The sequence below is a fragment of the Capra hircus genome, chromosome 1 (genome assembly GCF_001704415.2).
Source record: "Capra hircus breed San Clemente chromosome 1, ASM170441v1, whole genome shotgun sequence".
Lineage (NCBI taxonomy): Eukaryota > Metazoa > Chordata > Mammalia > Artiodactyla > Bovidae > Capra > Capra hircus.
The window spans coordinates 128,627,855-128,648,581 of record NC_030808.1 but is presented as its reverse complement, the minus strand read 5'-3'; the positions used below and the strand labels follow the sequence as shown (position 1 = coordinate 128,648,581).

The 20,727-nt window shown below is 47.0% G+C and overlaps 1 protein-coding gene across 1 annotated transcript in view; it reads left to right on the top strand.

Annotated features, from left to right (window-relative positions):
* Nucleotides 328-20,727, top strand: part of CLSTN2 (calsyntenin 2) — a 755,598-nt gene continuing 735,198 nt past the window's right edge. The window contains exon 1 of the mRNA XM_018049827.1: nucleotides 328-613. Within this exon, the coding sequence (XP_017905316.1) occupies nucleotides 508-613 (106 nt within the window). The 5' untranslated portion in view covers nucleotides 328-507. The remainder of the gene's footprint in view (nucleotides 614-20,727) is intronic.

Below are 20,727 nucleotides of genomic sequence, written 5' to 3'. Positions count from 1 at the left end.
GAACCACTTCCGAGGGAGCCGGTCATCCCTTGAGGCAGTTATTTGCGAGCCGGAGCGAGAAGGGAGCGGGGCCAAGGGCTCCCCGCAGCCGCCCACCCGGCCCTCTGGGAGCCGAGTCCTGCCTGGACCAGGAAAACTGGAGCAGGAGCGCCCCGAGAGCTCGAGGACGGCGGGGAAAGTTGGGGGCCGGGGCCGCGGAGCCGCGAGCTCACGGCCGCCACCGGTGTCCGCGCCTCATGAATATGCAGGAGCCGCCTCCCCCCGTCCGTGACGTCACGGGCCGTCCCAGGGTGAGCGCCGGAGCCGCTCCAGGTCCGTGCCAGTGAGCGCGGCTGCTGCCGGCGAGCGAGCGGCGCGGCGGCGGACGCCGGAGACCGAGCGCGGCGGCTCCCGAAGCGCACCCAGCGGCAGGGCGAGGCGGCTGGCGGCCCGGCGCGCACCGGGAGGGGAGAGCCGGCGCGGGCAATAGGCGGCGGCGGCAGCTCTGAGGCGGCGGCGGCGGCGAGGATGCTGACTGGGAGGCTGTGCTGGGTGCCGCTCCTGCTGGCGCTGGGCGTGGGGAGCGGCAGCGGCGGCGGGGACAGCGGGCGGCGCCGCCTCCTCGCGGCTAAAGGTGGGTGCTGGGGAACTTTCTTCGTCTTCGAGGAGGGAAGCAGGGCGGGCTTGAGAGTGTAAGCAGCGGGCATCCGGGCTCACGCTGGATTTGCACACCCTTCCTTGCCGCAGCTTCCCAGCGCCCGTGCGCCCAGGTTGCCCGAAGTGAGCGCCCTGCGCCGTGGACTAGATAGATTTCACTTGCGGACGCCGACCCAACCCCTGGGTGGGGCCTAGGGACCCTGGGGAAGGCGAGGTCTGGGGAGTCGGGATAAGTTTCGGGGCTGTCTGCCCCGGGGTGGGGGCGTAGTGGCTGAGTCGCGGGCTGGTGCGGCGCGGAGAGGCAGTTGTCTGCTCCAGCCCAGAGGGAGTAATCAGCGGCAGTGCCTCTAAGGAGAGAGCAGGGCTCGTCTCCCAGCTCGGGGATGGGGTGGAAACTTGTGGCCTCCAGAGAAGGCTCCCCTTGGCTGGCCTCAGGCTCCCCCAGGGCGGCTCTGGCTCCCCTGGGAACGCGCGCCCTCGGGGTGGGCCGCCGAGTCCAGGAGAAGTGCGGGATGTGATGTTCCCCACAGCCTCTGCGACTGTGCTTCGGCACCCGAGCGCAGAACCTGGTGACCTCCCTCCCCGCTACTCTGGTTCGCTTGGAGTTTTGACCTCTCGGCCCTTCGCGCCTCGGAGGAAGCAACATCCGGGCGAACGCCTGGCGCGGTCGAGAGGCTGGCGAACCGCGGAATTTGCTGCCTTGGAGTGTGGGGAGGAGCGCTGGGGTGGGGGCGACCAGAGGGTGAACTGAAAACGGAAGGTCACATGCTTGCTGGACGATGGTGGGAGAGGCAAGGGAGGAGCAGAGCGAGAGGTTGGCGGCGGTGGGCGCCGGAGAGGCAGTTCTGGGCTGGGGCGCCCAGGTTTGTGCTAACTTGTTGATTCTCTGCGCTTTAACTGGGAGAGCGTGCGCTTGGTTTAATGGTTGTGGTAAAATTTGCCCGTTAACCAGCTCCGGGAGGACCGTGGTCATTGACCATTGTTAGAGGAAGGAGGAGTTTGCTCTAGAAGATAAAGAGACGCCCTACTAGGGGCAATCTGATTTGCAAGCTGGCTTTACACTGTAGCTTCCATTTGACTCAGGAGGGAATGTTTTCTGTGTTTAATTACCCTTGGAGGGGTGGGGAGAGTACGAGGCAGACAGTTCGCCTCCTGAGAACCTCGGAAATGCCTCTCCCGCAACTTGAGAGTGATACAATTGAGGATAGTAGAGTTTCTGTTCATCCTGTAACCTTTTAGTTTTGTGGTGACATGGTTTTTGGTGACATGATTTTATAAGCCGGCATCCTGTTTCTTTTCGTCCCATCCCCCCACCCCCATCCGTGAGAAGTAGTTTCGTTTGGCGGAAGACAGCGGAAAACTGATGATGAAAATTTCTCAAACATGTGGCAAAGGTAAAGGAATGTGTAAAGAAGTCGCCCATCACCCCGAGAGACTGTTGTCTTTGTGAAAACGGAATTAATGAAGTTCCAAAGCTTTTGCTCTCCTTTCCCAATATAAAAACTTTGTTAAACAGGCGAGTGATGTCTATTTAATTTTTTTGTCACTTTGTAGCAGAGCAAATTGTGTCTGTATGAGCAGATGTCTGCAAACAGGAGGTCTCACAGCAAGTGAAGAAAGAAGGGAAAACTTGTTTGCGAAGAAGACCTGGTATGCTAATGCATTGCAGGGTTCCCAGGTTAGAATGGAAAACGGTACAGATAAAAGAGAACGATTGAAAAGAAAAAAAAATCCAGGCTCTCAATGATTCACGCTCATATGAATAATTATGTGCATTTTAACCAACACTTTTCATCTTCCTCACTTAGAACATATTCATTTCGTGCTGAAAACAAGCCATTTGTCTTTCTGGACTGAAAAGTTGATTGGTCTGCTGAGTGTGAGTTGCTTTCTGAATCCCCCGTCTTCCTTCTTTCTCTTTCCTACCACTGGGGGGCTGCAAAGGGCGTTGTTAGCTGCATTTTTTTTTTTTTTTTTAAAGACAAATGTGTAATACTTGATCAAAACAGAGACCTTTACTATGACACTTCAGTTGGGAAGTACAGAGCTGACTTTCCTTATCACAATGTACATGCATTTTACGTTTCCAAATTTCAAATTATCTCTGAAGAATGTGTGAGACACTGAAGGTTATGCTTTGTATATGATGCATCCTGCCACTGACTTTGCAGTTTCTAACGTTCATGTTGTTATTATTCCCATATTACTAAAGAGGAGAAAAGTCAGGGAGGCATGCGAAGAAGACTGAATGAAAAATACCCTTCTTTTCCCATACAGTTCCGAATTCATGTGTAGAGGAAGATTGGGAGTGGGGTGTCAGGCTTCCTGGCAGACTTGAATACATCCTCCAGACAACTGTCTGGAAGCGCATCTTCCTGGCGTGGGCTCCTATATGATGTTGTGTTTGAGGTGCACAGCTGGTTCTGCCTTTGTGTTTCTTGCTTCTTGCCTGTAGCAAATTGAGCAGCTAAGCCCTGAGAACCGTTTTTGCAGGATCTCTGCAATTTCAGTGCAAACGTATTCCCGACTTCAGAAATAATACAGTGGCCAGGGAGCTATTATAACCCCTTCCTTTTACTCTTCCGTATCTTGGCTATTCAAAATAGGCAAACACTTCCAGGATGCCTTGAAAGAACCAGATCCTATGCAAAGCTGAGAGGGCATTGTGGACTTGTGAGCCTCTGGGGCAGAGAAGGACATGTCTTATCCAGGGAAAAAAGACAATACAATAAACATCTTAAGATTTGTGTCAAAATTTGGTGATATATCAGTGGTCTCAGGTCTCATGAGCCTGGTACACAAACCCTTTTCAGTTCTCAAGATCCAGGCATTGATTGTTCAGCACAATACCTGAGTACGTGCTTTGCTTAGTTGCTCAGTTGTGTCGGACTCTGTGACCCCATGGACTGCAGCCCACCAGGCTCCTCTGTCCATGGGGATTCTCAAAAAAAACCAAAAAACAGAAGGCTATTTTTCATTCTCCAAGAATACTGGAGTGTGTTGCCATGCCCTCCTCCAGGGGATCTTCCTAACCCAGGGGACTCCTGCATTTTAGGTGGATTCTTTACCGTCTGAGCCACTAGGGAATCCTAAGAATTCTGGAGAGGGTAGCCTATCCCTGTCCAGGTGATCTTCCCAACTCAGGAATTGAACCAGGGTCTCCTGCATTACAGGAAGATTCTTTACAAGCTGAGCTACCAGGGAAACCCATACTTGAGTACAGACCATCAGTAATAACTGATGTTGTGTCTGCCTATGTTTCCAGAGCCTGGCTCAGTGCTTTGGAGGGTTCTTGGAAAATATAAGAAGACCACCCCCATTCCCATCTCACTACTGCCTTGCTTTGAGAGCTTTGATCTGGTTGAAGAGACAAGATTTTTGTGTGAAAACTTTAAGAGAATAAGAGTAGGCTGCATTTGTACCGAGTGTAGTACCATACGATGGGGATGCAGACAAGGGAGATGGGGGTGGGAAGGGGCTTGCAAGTACAGCATTTGGTAATAAGGAGGGGAGAGGACAGAGCGGAGTTGTAGCAGGAGTTGTATAATTGCAGTAATTGCAGTTTGTGGAAACTCTCCTTAGTGTAACAGGCACTCTGCTAATCTCTTTACTTGGACTGTCTCATATTTACAAGCCATGCAGGGCTGATGTTGGTAGCCAGCTTCACAGAGAAGAAACTAAGTCTGAATGAGGACAAATGACTTGCCAGGACTACCAGTGAAGGTTGTGACACTGGGGTGAGAATGAGAAGGCTCATCACACCCAGCGCCCCCTGACTATTCATCATGTGTTCTCCCCTTTGGGTTTAAAGGCAGATCTGGCGGCCATGAGGAAGCTGACTATATCTCAGATCCCTAGGGGCCCTATGGTCCTGCTCACAGCGGGAGAGTCCAAGGCTGTTGTCTCGAGGGGCCTGTCAAGAGGTGAAGGGAGTGGGCCTTGTTCTTATCCATAGAAACCTGCTTCAAGCAGCAGCCTCATCCTCCCTCTCACAGATTCAAAAACCATCCCTGTCTATTCCAAAGTGCACGTGCAGAACCTCCTACAGGAGCGAAAGTGGTGTGGGATTTTTATGGTGAATTGTCCTGTATCATCTCTGGGAAAGTAGCATGTGACTTCTAGCGATGTGACAGTAGTTTACCCAACAACTGAAGCACAGTGACAAAATGTCCCCAGCAGTGCATCAGAGGGCACATGCTGACTTGCACTTATCCCAGAGTACCTGTGGTTCTTGGGCCAGGATGGGCTCATTCCTGCCCTGGGCCCTTTGGACTATGTCTTTGGGCTGTAAGGTCACTTTCCTCATCCTGATTCCTTCTGTGACTCAAGACATGGCCAGGGCTGGACATGGTCTCCCCTGGGAGCCTCCCCTGATTGGTCCCCCAGACTGCAGCTCTCCCTCTGGAGTACCTGTGCTCCTCGTCTGGTCCATCACCACCCTGTAAGCCCCCGAGCTGGAATCTCATCCTGATTCTCCCTGCATCTCCAACGTTATCCTTCTGCCTGGCCTCTGGAATATCAGCTGAACAATCAGCAGTGATTGGTTTAGTGAAGCCACCTGTTTGCAGTTGCAGTGGTATTGTTTCACAGATATTTTGGATATTTTCGTTTTTCTTCTGTCCTCTAGGAAGGAAAATTTGGGCTCGGTAACCAGAGAAACCTGGGTTCTAATCTTGGCCCTACCGCTTCCCAGTTAGATAATCTTGGGCAAATCAGTTTATCCCTTTGAACCTCAGTTTCTTTATCTATAAAATGGGGATACAAAGATCTGCCTTGCCAAGTAGTTGGCAGTATAGTGTTTAGAAGTCACTTAGTGCAGTTCATGGCATGTAAACAGAATTAAATATATGGCGACTATAATTTCTGATCATTTAAACACTGGGTTCTAGCATCTGAGATTCTCCCTTTCTGACTGACCTCTTGATAGTTCAGTAGCTTTGTTCATACCTTCCCTCCATTCAAACTCTGTTTTCTCTCTCTCCGTATACATGTACACAGAGACATTTGACTTGAATTGTGAAAATACTACTCTATGAATGCCTTTGAGCCTGAGACCCATATCTCATCTCATTAATCTCTAAAGCCCTGGCACTCAATGTAGGGTGAGCTCTGAGGAAGGACTTGGCAATGTATGTTATCTAAATAAATAAATATCTCTCAATGCTGGTGCTGAAGGTATGGGATTCTGGTCTCTGGTGTGATTTTGGTTGTTAAGAGAAGTCCCTTGACCAGTAAATATTTTCCTCCCAGCCTTGCTGTCCCAGGAAACAGAGAAGCATTCTTTTGTTTGTTTAAGACATTGACAATTTCTGTGATGATGCATGTTTATGTGGAAAGGGGTAGCTGAAGCTGTGATAACCAAATGACAGTTTGAGACAGATTATTATTTTATAATTTATTATTTAGCCCACCACTAATTGGAGCCTGTGGAAACTGGAATGGTGGGTTTGTGGATGGATCATGAGAAGACTGATCTGGGGGAAGCATGCTGAACTGAAGACACAGGCACTGAATAGAACAGAAGTTTGCTATCTTAGTCAGCTAGAGCTCCTGTTTAAAAAAAAAAATACAATAGTACAATAGATTGGGTGGCTTATAAATAACAGAAATTGATTTCTATGGTTCTGAAGGAAGGCAGTCCAAGACCAGGGTGCTGGTATGATTGGGTTCTGGTGAGAGTTCTCTTCTGGGTTGCAAACTGCCAACTTCTCATTGTGTCTGATGTGTGGAATGCAGAGAAAGGAAGCAAGTTTTCTCATGACTCTTATAGGGGCACTAATCCCATTCATGAGCGCCCCACCCTCAAGACCTCTTCTAATCCTAGTATGCAAGGATTTGGGTTTTAAGGAGAGGGTCTCCCAAAGACCCTCTCTCGTAATACCATCACATTGAGGGGTAGGGTTTCAACAGGTGAATTTTGGGAGAACACTGACATTCATCCATACTATTCCATCAGGGAGCAATAGGCAGAAGAGGGTAGTCATCAGAGGAGAATGCCTGGGAGAGTGAGACCAACTCAAACATGCAGTGGGCCCCATTTTTAGCCATATCAGCCAACAGCTAGCCATTTCTGTCTCCTGTTATTCTGTGGGGGGAACAAAAAGATAAAGCAAGTTTCAGATGTCAGAGAGCTCACACTCTGTCTAGGGCAAACATCACACATGACACAAACTTTTGAAGAACTCTATAGCTTCTGGGGAGAGGTCAGACTGTGCATGAAAGACCTTGAAAAAGTCTTTCAGGAAAGACAGAAATTGGCAAGGATAGGAGAAACTAGGAAAGATTTATGGAGTACATGAAAGCGGTCTTAACGGGTGAGTAGGCATTTGTAAGAAGATGGGGTTGGGGGGTAGGACATGTAGTTGCAAAGTGAGAATGCCCATGTCGGTGCATGGGCAGGAGCGAGGAGGGAGCCCAGCCACGGAAAAATATATTTCTGCACAGAGATTACAGAGCTAATAAAGGAATGAGTGTTTATTGAATGCATACCCTGTGCCAGGCACTATTTTAAGCACTTTGCATGTGACAGTTGGTTTGATCTTAACCCCAACTGGATTGATGCACTGATTATGTAGTTTGAATTACTATCCTGTATATACAGAGGAGAAAACTGAGACTCAGAGAAGGGAAGTAACTTGCCCAAGGCCCCACAGCTCAGTGGTCATGGGACTGAGATGTAAATCCAGAACATTGTGGCAGACGTGGACTTCCCATGTCACATGAGCGTACCTAGTAGCATGATGTGTCTTCAGTCTGAGGAAAGCTCTGAGTGGGGCCAGAGAGGCTCTGCTGCCCTGGAAGGCATCTCCTCACAGTCCGAGAGCATTTGGGTTTCACTACAAAATTGCTGAAAGAATTGTTTTTCTGGAAGCCTCACTCTCTGATTGACTTCCCCATCAAGAGTGAACTTAGCCTCTTGTCACCCGGGCAGCTGGAGGCCTTCCTCCATCCTCCCCACCCACCCCCATCATGCTTGGCCTCAAGCAGAGAAGGCAGCTGTCTGCACTGTGTGGTCCATTGGCCGGGTCCCTTGGGCCAGGAAGGCCTCCCAGGAGTCGTTCATTTGGGTTAATCATGGCCCTCCTCTGACTCCCTTTTTTTTTTAAATAGCCAGGGTCAAAGAAAGCTACCATAGACATTTTCAAGTGTATTAGATATGGCTGAAGCCTGGACTCGGTAGAATGAGGAGGTGAGTGTGGCAAGGGTGGGAGAGATGGTGTAGATGGAGTAGCAGGTACCCCGACTGCTCCTAAGGCCGCCCTTCCTTCTGCTGTCATGGCTGGATTTTACACATGTCAGTTGTCTTTTTCAGAAGTACCCATTTTACATACTGGCAAATGAACATCATAGAATACGTTTGTTCATCCCAGCCCTCCAGGTCATCACAGAGCACTGAGCTGAGCTCCCTGTACTGTATATAGAGCGGCCTCCCACTATCTGTTTTACATATGGTATTGAAAACACTCTGTTCTACAGATGAATCAGGAGAATTCTAACCACACCAAGATGTGTGAGGGAATCAGGTGCGGCAGATGCTGTTGGAATTCTCACTGAGAAAGCCTGTGAACGCTACTCTCATTGCTTCTAAAAATGCTTAATTGGCTGAAATTTAACTTAAGTTTTGCTGTTTTTTTTTTTTTTTAAAGCCCAAAACACATCATTTTTGGTGGCTTCTGCCACTTTGCATTTCCATGATGTCTGTTGTATTATAGAGTTAAACCAATCTGCAGTCTTCCAAGTAAGTGCGACAAGGAAATCATTGTGGAGAAGGTTGGAAAGGCATTTTCTCCCAGTCTCCTGACTTGGATTCACTGATCAGTGTGAGGATCAGGACGCATCACGCAGCCCTCTGATAGCTGCTGCTTCCTGTGCCAAAAGGACACTATGGCATCTCCTTCCTCTACTCAAGAAAGTTCTGAGTATCCACTTGCTAAGGGCTCTGAATGCCCTTTGGAAGGATAAAGTGTCTAAGCAAATAAGGTGATCAGAAATTGCCTGTGAGACTTCAGGGCTCAAACTCCCCTCAAACAAAGCCCTACATCTTTCCACCTTTATACTGTCTTATCAATTCAATTAATGATATTTTCAGAAGTCTGAATTTAGCGTTAAGGCTCTTCCTTGTTCTTTCATGTTTGGGCTGCATATGGTGCACAGCGGGTGGTCACCGTGGTTATGCAGCAGTTGCAGGCCCATAAATTTTTAGGGTAGAACCAGTCAAAACTGTTAATGTGATGTCAAGTTGATGTGTCATTTTCCAATTTGCATGGATAACTGCATTGCAGCAAATTAATTAAAACAGATAAATGTTAATCTAATGCATGTCTCCTTGTAATTAATGAAATATAACCATTATAGGGGTATATGATTTATTATTTTAATTTATAAAATGCTGAATTCTCCTATAAAGTTAGATACAGTAAGAGAAGAAGCTGACCCATATAGAGCGTTAGGAAAAATAATCACATTTCTATAAATTAATCACTCTCTAAAAGGATATAGTTCATTAACACCATGAACTGAAAGTGTTAGATGTAAATTAGATTAACCTTTTTAGTGACACTTCCATTTATATTGCATATTCTCTTCAAACCCTGAGCACTTTACATATATTAATTCAATTAACCCTCCCCAGACCCTTTTTAAGTAAGTATGTATATCAAAGTTGGAACGGAGGAGAAATGAAACCCTTCAAAAATATTGGAGTTCTGGCCTTAAAGTGCATTGTTTGTGGTTTCCTCTGCATCAGTACGCTTGGCGCTAGACTTCTGTAGCTTGGGAACATGGCTAGGTATTCAGGTTCTCTTGGGCTGTCAGGAAACACTTAGCATGTCAGTCCTCACCTGAAGCCAGAGATGCTTCTGCCTGATGCTCAGGCTAGGTGCTCTGAGGAAGCTTCTGCCTATTTCACAGAAGGCAGCCCAGCTTTGGGTGTTGACAAGGCAGCCTCAAGTGGGTGTGGGTAATGGGAAGTTAGTGCCCCACTGGGGCGTTGAGGATCATCTTGCCCTGGGCCCCTGCAGCTCCTCCTTTTCATTCTGCCTTTGACCGTCTGATTGCTGAGGACAGGCTGGTGAACAAAACCTTGGGAGGTGATGAGAAGAAGAAAGGAGGGTCACTGGATGGGAATGGACCCAGACTCTTCATCTGGGATCTCTACTCAGACCTGTCAGGTTGGGGGCCAAGATCACTGTCCTTTTACCTGCTGGGGTGCAGAGTGAGAGTGTGAGAGAAGAGGAGTCCATAGCCATCCAGATAAAAGCCTGCTTTTCAAGGAAAGTTTGCTGAGTGAGGACTGGGGTCTCTGTAGCAGCTTGTCACCTGCTCTGTCCCTCTCTCATGGGACCATGGAGACTGCACAAAGGAGAGAGGGAGCAGAGCTTGTAGTATAAACACTTGCGAAGAATCAGGGGAGGGACTTCCCTGGTGGTCTAGTGGTGAAGACTTCACCTTCCAATGCAGAGGGTTCAGTTTGATCCCTGGCTGGAGGAGCTAAGATCCTACACACCTTGCCGCCAAAAAAACGAAACATCAAACAGAAGCAATGTTGTAACAAATTCAATAAAGACTTTAAAAATGGTCCATGTCAAAAAAAAAAGAAAGGAAAAAAGGAATCGGGGAGGAGGCTCTGTATGCATTTCCTTAACTTGATTGACTGTGTGTTTGGATGTGTTTGGTGGTTTGTGCTTCTGAATGTTTGTTTTTCCAGCCCTTTCCGCTTCTGAGTTCTCCAACCTGCAAGTGCTCTCCTAGGGACAGATTTTCATTCTGTTCCGCAATCCTTTGAAAGACAGTGTATTTCAATTAACCACAGCCTCCCCTGGAGCTAGTGGTTCCAGACCTACCAAGTTCAGTTCAGTTCAGTTGCTCAGTCGTGTCCGACTCTTTGTGACCCATGAATCGCATCATGCCAGGCCTCCCTGTCCATCACCAACTCCTGGAGTTCACTCAGACTCACGTCCATCGAGTCAGTGATGCCATCTAGCCATCTCATTCTCTGTCATCCCCTTCTCCTCCTGCCTCCAATCCCTCCCAGCATTCAGAGTCTTTTCCAATGAGTCAGCTCTTCGCATGAGGTGGCCAAAGTACTGGAGTTTCAGCTTTAGCATCAGTCCCTCCAAAGAAATCCCAGGGCTGATCTCCTTCAGAATGGACTGGTTGGATCTCCTTGCAGTCCAAGGGACTCTCAAGAGTCGTCTCCAACACCACAGTTCAAAAGCATCAATTCTTTGGTGCTCAGCCTTCTTCACAGTCCAACTTTCACATCCATACATGACCACTGGAAAAACCATAGCCTTGACTAGACAGACCTTTGTTGGCAAAGTAATGTCTTTGCTTTTCAATATGCTATCTAGGTTGCTCATAACTTTTCTTCCAAGGAGCAAGTGTCTTTTAATTTCATGGCTGCAATCACCATCCACAGTGATTTTGGACCCCAGAAAAATAAAGTCTGACACTGTTTCCCCTGTTTCCCCATCTATTTCCCATGAAGTGATGGGACCAGATGCCATGATCTTTGTTTTCTGAATGTTGAGCTTTAAGCCAACTTTTTCACTCTCCTCTTTCACTTTCATTAAGAGGCTTTTTAATTCGTCTTAACTTTCTGCCGTAAGGGTGGTGTTATCTGCATATTTGAGGTTATTGATATTTCTCCTGGCAGTCTTGATTCCAGCTTGTGCTTCCTCCAGCCCAGTGTTTCTCATGATGTACTCTGCATATAAGTTAAGTAAGCACGGTGACAATATACAGCCTTGACGTACTCCCCTTCCTATTTGGAACCAGTCTGTTGTTCCATGTCCAGTTCTAACTATTGTTTCCTGACCTGAATACAGGTTTCTCAAGAGGCAGGTCAGGTGGTCTGGTATTCCCATCTCTTTCAGAATTTTCCACAGTTTATTGTGATTCACACAGTCAAAGGCTTTGGCATAATCAATAAAGCAGAAATAGATGTTTTTCTGGAACTCTCTTGCTTTTTCCATGATCCAGCAGATTTTGGCAATTTGATCTCTGGTTCCTCTGCCTTTTCTAAAACCAGCTTGTACATCTGAAAGTTCACGGTTCACATACTGCTGAAGCCTGGCTTGGAGAATTTTGAGCATTACTTTAGTAGCGTGTGAGATGAATGCAGTTGTGCGGTAGTTTGGATATTAATTCGAAGGAACGTATCACTAATGGTTAGATGTCACATAGAATGTGAGAGAGCAATGTTGGCGTGTGCGACTGTTCTGGAATTAACATACTCTGGTCCTCACGCAGGACAGAACCCACCCAGTCCTTGAATCTCAGTTCATAGTGCTCTGCCAGCACTTCTTGGCACACTTATCTGCTGTAAAATACTTGAAATTCTCTCCTCTGTACCCTTTATGGGAGGATTTAAGAATCAAGACTCTCAGCCAAGAGCTAAAAGACAAGCCATCACTCAGGAAATTCACAGACATGTTAGGCAATGAGAGAAGATATTGAGTTTGCAGTTTATTGTGTTAAGTTTCCGTCTTTCATTCCTTCCTACTTCCCTTTCTTCCTTCCTTCCTCTTCATTTCTTCCTTTCTTGTGTATTTTTGTTTGTGGGAGCATATGTTGTCATTTGGAACAGGGAAGGAGGCTAATCAGAGGTTTATAGAGTTAAAAAGAATTTTACATTCAAGACCTAGATTTCACTTTCTTTTTATTGGCCATTTTTTTTTCCCCCCACAAGCAAACCAATGATTTTGGCTTTATTGCACCATCATCAGAATTATCAAGATGGTTGTTTCTTGTGTATTAATTTTAAAATGACATTTAAGTCTTTTAAGTAGTCTGTTCCTCTTTTGACTAGAGATCATGAATAAAATATTTTCTTCTTGAAGAGCCCCCTGCCTCCCCTCTACCCATCTGCCAGTACTTAAATTCCAGCCCTCTTTTGTGGAGGAATTCAAGCCAGACACTAGCCAAGAATCTTTGCTTGAAGGTGTTTTCCTGGAGTTTTGCTTTCAGATGCATCCCACCTCTTGTCTCAGAGCCCATGAGCGAGAAGGGGAGGGCTGATGGAATTGTTGGGTCACCTTCAGCACCCTTCTCATCTACCATTTTCCCTCCTGAGATATGTCTTCCTGCTCCCCGGTTTCCACCAGGATCTCTCTCTTCAAGACCTTGAAGGACCAAGGACTGCTTTTGGAGATAAGATTTGGCTGCTCCCTGGGAGCCACTCCTTAAAATACCACCAATATTAATGAGAATCATCTTCCTCCTAATCTTACAGTCCGTTTTCTCAGTCCAGTGGGAAATGTTAATAGAAGTATCTTTAAAAGACTTGGCTACTTCTGTAGATTAGAACCATCTAATCTTACTAAAGATAGAGGGCTCACTATGCAGTCACAGCTTCAAAACAAGCCACCTGTTCATACTCCCAACCAAATGGGCCCTGATAGAGGGAATTTGGAGGTGCCACTGCCCGTCTCAAGTCTCCTAGACCTGATGCCTTAATGCTCTATTTACATCATCTTATCAGAGAGGAAACACTCTGACTTTCCTGTAAGCTAAGGTAATGGGACATGATGCATGATCTCACTTGGTGATGTATGCATTTAGAAAGAGGGAACACAGCTCCACCCATAGGGATAAGCATTTGCATGCTGGTGGCATTTGGGGCAGCATGGCAGGCTGCCTGGAGGCTGTGGGGGACGTGTGAGACAGATGGGCCTCTGCCATGGCACTCAAACTGTATTAGAGCGATTTAGCTCCTGTGCTCAAATTGTGGAAGCCCTCCAGGGATGAGTCTATTTGACCCACCTTATGTCATCCAAAAGCTGGCAGTGGCAGCTACAGATCCTTAAAAATCTGGGCTCCTGCCCATGCTGACTGCCAGCTCTACTGGGTCTTGATAGCTTTTCACTCTTAGGTCCTGGCATGGAGACACCATGGTGCTTAGTGTGTGTGGTTTCCATGGCTGTGGGTGAAAACATGCACTTGAACATCCTTTCTCCCCAGAACTAAGGCAACCTTGATTTCTGGGAAATTCAAGCCCTGCCAATCTCCAGCCAACCCACCTGAACACTTAAGTAGGTACCCCAAGAGGCACGGGAGGAAGTCAACATCCATTGAAATGCAAGAGCCTCAGGTGTGCAGATAGGGGTGCTCAGACTCAACCACAGAAGCACTGCCTGAATATGCTCATCCAGCCCAGCATCTCCCCTCCATTAGCCGCAAGGACTCAACCTAGTTCTCTAGCTTGATTGCATCTGCTGAGAGGCAGGAGAGGGTATCTCCTGAGCAGTGGCCAGCACACCTCACTCAGCAGTCTGTAGCACCCTGATCCTTCTCTGTCTGTTGTTCTCCATGTGTTCTTTAGTGCCCTGGACTGTTTTTTTCCTCTGGTCCTTGCTTCGTGTGACAGGCACCATCTATACCCCTGACTCTTTCTACTGCAGCCAGCTCAGGATGGAGGGTGAGGCTGGAGGGTGATGGGGAGGCAGGGCGTCACTGCTCAGAGAGTACTTGGTAATTTGGATTCTCCTGGCCTGACTACTTCTCTATGCCTCCACCTCGTGGACTGATTTCCTCTTTAATCCAATTCTATGCAGCCCTTGTCACACCCAGTCCATCACCCCCGGGTCAGAATTCCTCTGTCTCACATCATCAATTTCAGGATAATGTCTACTCCTTGTGTGCACTCAGATGTTCAGTCATCTCTGACTCTGTGCGGGGTCCACTCTCATGGACATGGCTCCTCTGTCCATGAGATTCTCCAGGCAAGAATACTGGAGTGGGTAGCCATTTTTTTCCTCCAGGGGATCTTTCCTACCCAGGGACTAAGTTTGTATCTCTTGTGTCTTCTGCATTAGCAGACAGATTCTTTACCATTAGTGCCAGATGGGAAGCCCTACTTTCCTTGGCTTATCCCAGAAGGCCTTTCTTTAGTGGGTGCCCACCTGTTCCTTGGCTAGAAGGTGTGCTTATGTGCACAGGGCCCAGCTCCTAGCACAGTGCCTAAGCAAGCGGGTGAGTGAATCTTCTCTTCTCCTAATGCTTCAGCCTGACCCAAGGAAGGAACTCAGTTCCCTGCCTCCTGGGCCTTCTTGTGCCTCTGTCAGTGCGCACACCCTACTCTATCTGCTTCTGCCTCGCCTGGCAGCCTGGTGCCTCCTCTAGGATGCATCTCTGGGCTCTCCTGGAAGGTATTCTTACCACTCCCCACCCCCGCCTCCATTGCATAGCTCCCATATGTACTTTCACTGTGGCACTTAGCAGCTTGCCCACCTGCTTGCTCCTAAGCTGCCTGATCCTTGAAGTCAGAGTCTGTGGCATCCTCATCCTGTGTCTGCAGAGGTTTAGAGTCTAGCACAGGTCAGTTTTCATTCCAATCCCAAAGAAAGATAATACCAAAGAATGTTCAAACTACCGCACAATTGCACTCATCTCACGTGCTAGTAAAGTAATGCTCAAAATTCTTCAAGCCAGGCTTCAGCAGTATGTGAACTGTGAACTTCCAGATGTTTAAGCTGGTTTTAGAAATGGCAGAGGAACCAGAGATCAAATTGCCAACATCCGCTGGATCATGGAAAAAGCAAGAGAGTTCCAGAAAAACATCTATTTCTGCTTTATTGACTATGCCAAAGCCTTTGACTGTGTGGATCAAAATAAACTGTGGAAAATTCTGAAAGAGATGGGAATACCAGACCACCTGACCTGCCTCTTGAGAAACCTATATGCAGGTCAGGAAGCAACAGTTAGAACTGGACATGGAACAACAGACTGGTTCCAAATAGGAAAGGGAGTACGTCAAGGCTGTATACTGTCACCCTGCTTATTTAACTTATATGCAGAGTACATCATGAGAAATGCTGGGCTGGAGGAAACACAAGCTGGAATCAAGACTGCCAGGAGAAATATCAATATGCAGATGACACCACCCTTATGGGAGAAAGTGAAGAGGAGCTAAAGAGCCTCTTAATGAAAGTGAAAGAGGAGAGTGAAAAAGTTGGCTTAAAGCTCAACATTGAGAAAAATAAGATCATGGCATCCGGTCCCATCACTTCGTGGGAAATAGATGGGGAAACAGTGGAAACAGTGTCAGACTTTATTTTTCTGGGGTCCAAAATCACTGTGGATGGTGATTGCAGCCATGAAATTAAAAGACGCTTGCTCCTTGGAAGAAAAGTTATGAGCAACCTAGATAGCATATTAAAAACCAGAGACATTACTTTGCCAACAAAGGTCCATCTAGTCAAGGCTATGGTTTTTCCAGTGGTCACATATGGATGTGAAAATTGGACTATGAAGAAAGCTGAGTGCTGAAGTATTGATGCTTTTGAACTGTGGTGTTGGAGAAGACCCTTGAGAGTCCTTTGGACTGCAAGGAGATCCAACCAGTCCATTCTAAAGGAGATCAGTCCTGGATGTTCATTGGAAGGACTGATGTTGAAGCTGAAACTCCAATACTTTGGCCACCTGATGCGAAGAGCTGACTCACTTGAAAAGACCGTGATTGTGGGAAAGATTGAGGGCAGGAGGAGAAGGGGATGGCAGAGAATGAGATGGTTGATGGCATACATAACCAACACAATGGACATGGGTTTGGGTGGACTCCAGGAGTTGGTGATGGACAGGGAGGCCTGGAGTGCTGCGGTTCATGGGCTTGCAAAGAGTCGGACATGACTGAATGACTGAAGTGACCGACAGGTAGGTGGGTGGGTGATGGCTGGAGTTCCCTAGAACCTAGCTCATTGCTTTGTGGGGATATAGGACTGGGATAGAGTTTCCCTTGACTCATTTTTCTTCTTCATCCCTGGGCCTCCGGTCCCCATCTTCCCAGTGCAAGCCCACCTGAGTAGGGCTGATGGAGTATGAGGATTTGGTTAGGAAGTCAGTATAGTCTAGGTACTGCTGTCACTGGCATGAACTGGTGCATTCAGGGATGGGGAGCTGGAGCCAGACTGGGTCAGATGACATGTTGGGGATGAGACAGGTTTGGGCTTGGGAAGCTAGATGGCTCAGGGCCTCGAACCTCTGAGGCTGATGATTCAAGGGGCCATTTCCAGAGTGTATATGCTTCTGGGATAATTAAATTAACTTTCCCATCAGTGAAAAGGCTTAGTCATGAGGCTCACTCTAATCTGTAGCACTGAATGCAGCCTATCTGGGAGAGCATCTTCTGTCCTTGCATTGATGAGAATTAAGTTGTAACCATCAGCTGTGTGTGTGCATGCTAACTCACTTCAGTCATGTCCTGACTCTTTGGGTCCCTGTGGACAGCAGCCTGCCGGGCTTCTCTGTCCATGGGATTCTCCAGGCAAGAATACTGGAGTGGGATGCCATACCCTTCTCCAAGGTATCTTCTCCACCCGGGGATTGAACCTGAGTCTCCTGCGGCTCCTGCAGTGCAGACAGATTCTTTACCACTGAGCCACCGGGGATGCCCAACCATCAGCTACTGCAGGTCTGATGCTCTGCCCAGCGCACTCTCCTGTGTTTCTCAGTGGATCCTCCTTACTCCTGTCAGTATCCTCTTAAGCCCTAGAATGCAGAAGTCCTACGTGTATAAAGCATGCCTCCTTTTCCAAAACAAGTAATTAAAAGTGACTTACAGTTGATGATATCAAATGCATATGTATTGAGAGGCAAGGATGAGTTTTTAGTTGGAAAAGCTTTGTCATCAATGAGAGTGAGATGGCTCCATGTGATAAGGCCCTTGGAGTTCTGCCCCCAACAGGGAAGTGGGCAAGCAGGAAGAGATGCTGACTTCTGGCTGGGCTGAGATTCCCAGGCTGCTAACATAGTTCACCAAAAATGAGCAAGTGGGAATCTGTCAAAGTCAAAACATTTACTTCTGGATCTAAGGATATGGTGGTTCAGTTCTGAGCATTAAGGCTTTGATACTCTGCACAGGGAAACACCCAAATCCAGTGCTTCTGAGGCTGGTGTTGGGAGGGGAAGCTCCTGAGGTTCTTCCTGGTGATGTGGACTGTGCAGGGGGAGGGTGGGGTGGTCAGGAGGCTAATAGCCCTGCCTCTGACCCTGAAACCCCCTTTCTCCTTGTGTGCTCTGTCACTCAGTCAGGTCTGACTCTGCGACCCCCTGCTTCCCATCCCCCCCACCCATGGACTGTAGCCTGCTAGGCTCCTCTGACCGTAAGAGTCCCTAGTCAAGAATGGCATTGAAACATGTATAATATTATATAAGAAACTAATCGCCAGTCCAGGTTCTATGCAGGATACAGGATGCTTGGGGCTGGTGGACTGGGATAACCCAGAGGGATGGTACAGGGAGGGAGGTGGGAGGGGGGTTCAGGATGGGGAACACGTGTACACCTGTGGTGGATTAATGTTGATGTATGGCAAAACCAATACAATATTGTAATTAGCCTCCAATTAAAATAAATAAATTTAAATTAAACAAACAAACAAACAAAAGAATACTGGACTATGTTGCCATTTCCTTCTCCAGGGGCTCTTCCTGACCCAAGAATCCAACCTGTGTCTCCTGCCTTGGCAGGAGGATTCCTTACCAACAGTTCCACCTGGGGAGCCCCAAGTTTTTCTGTCAATTGTGCTGCTTGGGCAGGGACCTGGACAGGAAAGAGCTGCCCCCTTCCCATGACTCTGGCTCAAGGGAAAACAACATTACCCTCGAGCTTGAACCCAGCTGAGTTCGACAAAGGGTCAGGGCACATAACAGGGAAATAAGCAGAAAGAAACATGAATCTAAACCACTGGTTTGCATTGCTTCAGAACCAATGGCTCCTTTTTACAACGCATATTTTGTAGTTCTCCCATTATTATCCTGAAATGAAATCTGCTGATATCATTGCTTGCTTGTATATATAATTTAACAAATCAGTGTAATGCCTTAACTGAAATATAAAGAAACTAAAAGGAAAATAATGTGTTATAAAATAACATATGATGCTTGCAGCCAGCTTACTACACTAGAGGAGATAGTGAATTAGATGCTTGCTGTGAATTCCACAGTTACAAATGCAGATAGATCCAGGTGTGTTATATTGGCAAGTCAAATACCGTGGTCAGTGTTGAGGGAATGCGCTGTTAAGAAATGGTGACGTTCTTCTGGTGAAGTTCTGAACAAGACAGTATGCTGCTGCTGCTAAGTCGCTTCAGTCGTGTCCGACTCTGTGCGACCCCATAGACGGCAGCCCACCAGGCTCCCCTGTCCCTGGGATTCTCCAGGCAAGAGCACTGGAGTGGGTTGCCATTTCCTTCTCCAATGCATGAAAGTGAAAAGTGAAAGTGAAGTCACTTAGTCGTGTCCAACTCTCAGCGACCCCATGTACTGCAGCCTACCAGACTCCTCCGTCCATGGGATTTTCCAGGCGAGAGTACTGGAGTGGGTTGCCATTGCCTTCTCCGACAAGACAGTATACTCTGGTCTTAATTCATAGGATGGTTATATTCCTGAGAAACTTCAGAGTTTATTAAAGCTACACAAAGAATTTTTAGCTGATTCATTCTAGTGCCCTTTAGTATAAAGAAGAGAACAGTGGAGCTCTAAATGGCATGCTGGGGGATGTTCAGGCCAAGAGGTGCCTGGAATATACACGCCCCCCACCTCCACCCCGCAACACACATACACATACACACACAGACTTGTAAGTTTCTGCTTCTAAGCTGGATTCCATGTATGCTTGCAGGTGAAATTACCTTCAAGCATAGACAACTTCTGAAACTGTAGTCTTTCTGGGGACCTTTTGGGACATAGGGGAAAATATTACCAACTGGTAGACAACTGAAAGAGGTTGTCCCATTTCACAGGAAGACTTTCTGAAGCATAAGGTCTTTCCAGGGGGCATGTTGAAAGACCACATCAACCATGTGCTGGAGCATCATTTAAGGGGATAGACTAGTGGCAGAGAGGACCACCACATTGCCCAAGATGGAGACAGGCTGGGAGCAGGTGACATGTTGGGGTGACATGGGTTGCATATGAGATGGTTCAGAGCCTTGGACCTCTGAAGCTGATGATTTTGGGGGCCATTTCCAGAATGTACATCTTTCTGGGATAATTAATGTAAATTAACTTTCCCATCAGTGAGAAAGCTTAGTCATGGGCTCCCTCTGGCATCCATAGCACTGAATACCAGCTATTTGGGAGAACGTATTTTGCTTTAAGTATGGAGACATGTCTTTTTCTTTTGCTTCTCCTGCTTCTCTTTCTCACAAGCAGAAGAGTAGGGGAAATGAGGAGGACAGGGGAGCAAACCACACTGGGCCCCTTCTTCAGGAGACTCGAATGCCTTGCCTTTTCAGGGGGAGCAGGAGGTCTGTGAAAGGAGATTGGAGTTTCAAAATGCATTGGACTAAGTCTTATTAATTGAATGAAAAGCTATAGAACTGGGCTGGAGTCTCTTTAAGGCAGTTGCAATCCAGTGGGAGGGAGGAGCTTGACAGTACTGTTGGGGGCAAAAATAACAGCGTTTCATGTTCACATCCAGATGGATTAAATGCTAACAAACTGCCTTGAGTATTTATTATGGTCAGTGCTGATATTTCAGAGATAAAACGCTGTCCTCTTGGGTGGAAGATTCTTCCTTAGTGTTTTCATTGATAATTTAGAGGGAAGAGAGTTTTTATTTTGTTTTTAATCCCTAGGTATCTGTTTATTTTTTCTCCCTTCCTTCACATAAGCTTGAAGGTGCTCCTAAGAGAGAAGCTGAATTGCCAAAGAGGGTTTCAGTAACTTTGAGATGAAAGTGCATTTTAATATTTTGATTTAATAGGAAATGGTATATCCCCATAATAAGTAGTTCAGTGACATTTGGTAGTTCTGTAATATTTGACTTGGAGTTGAGTTTATAAAAATTTCAGCCCAACAGTAACTTCAGGGCACTAAGGGCTGTATGTCTTTCTGAAATGAGAAGACCTGGTTGACATTCTGATTCTAAAATCAACATCATCTCTTATGCGTCACCATATTTTCAATCATAATGGACCATGGGCCTTGCATTTAAAAGCCTTTTCCCTGCAAGCTCCCAGCATTGACTGGGAAGGGCGAGTTCTCACGCTCACTCTTCCAACTTAACTTATTAAAATGCTCCCTTCTCCAAGGCTCTTTGATTTTTTTTCTCTCCACATTGGCTCCTTGGAGATTCTTTGAGAAAGTGGA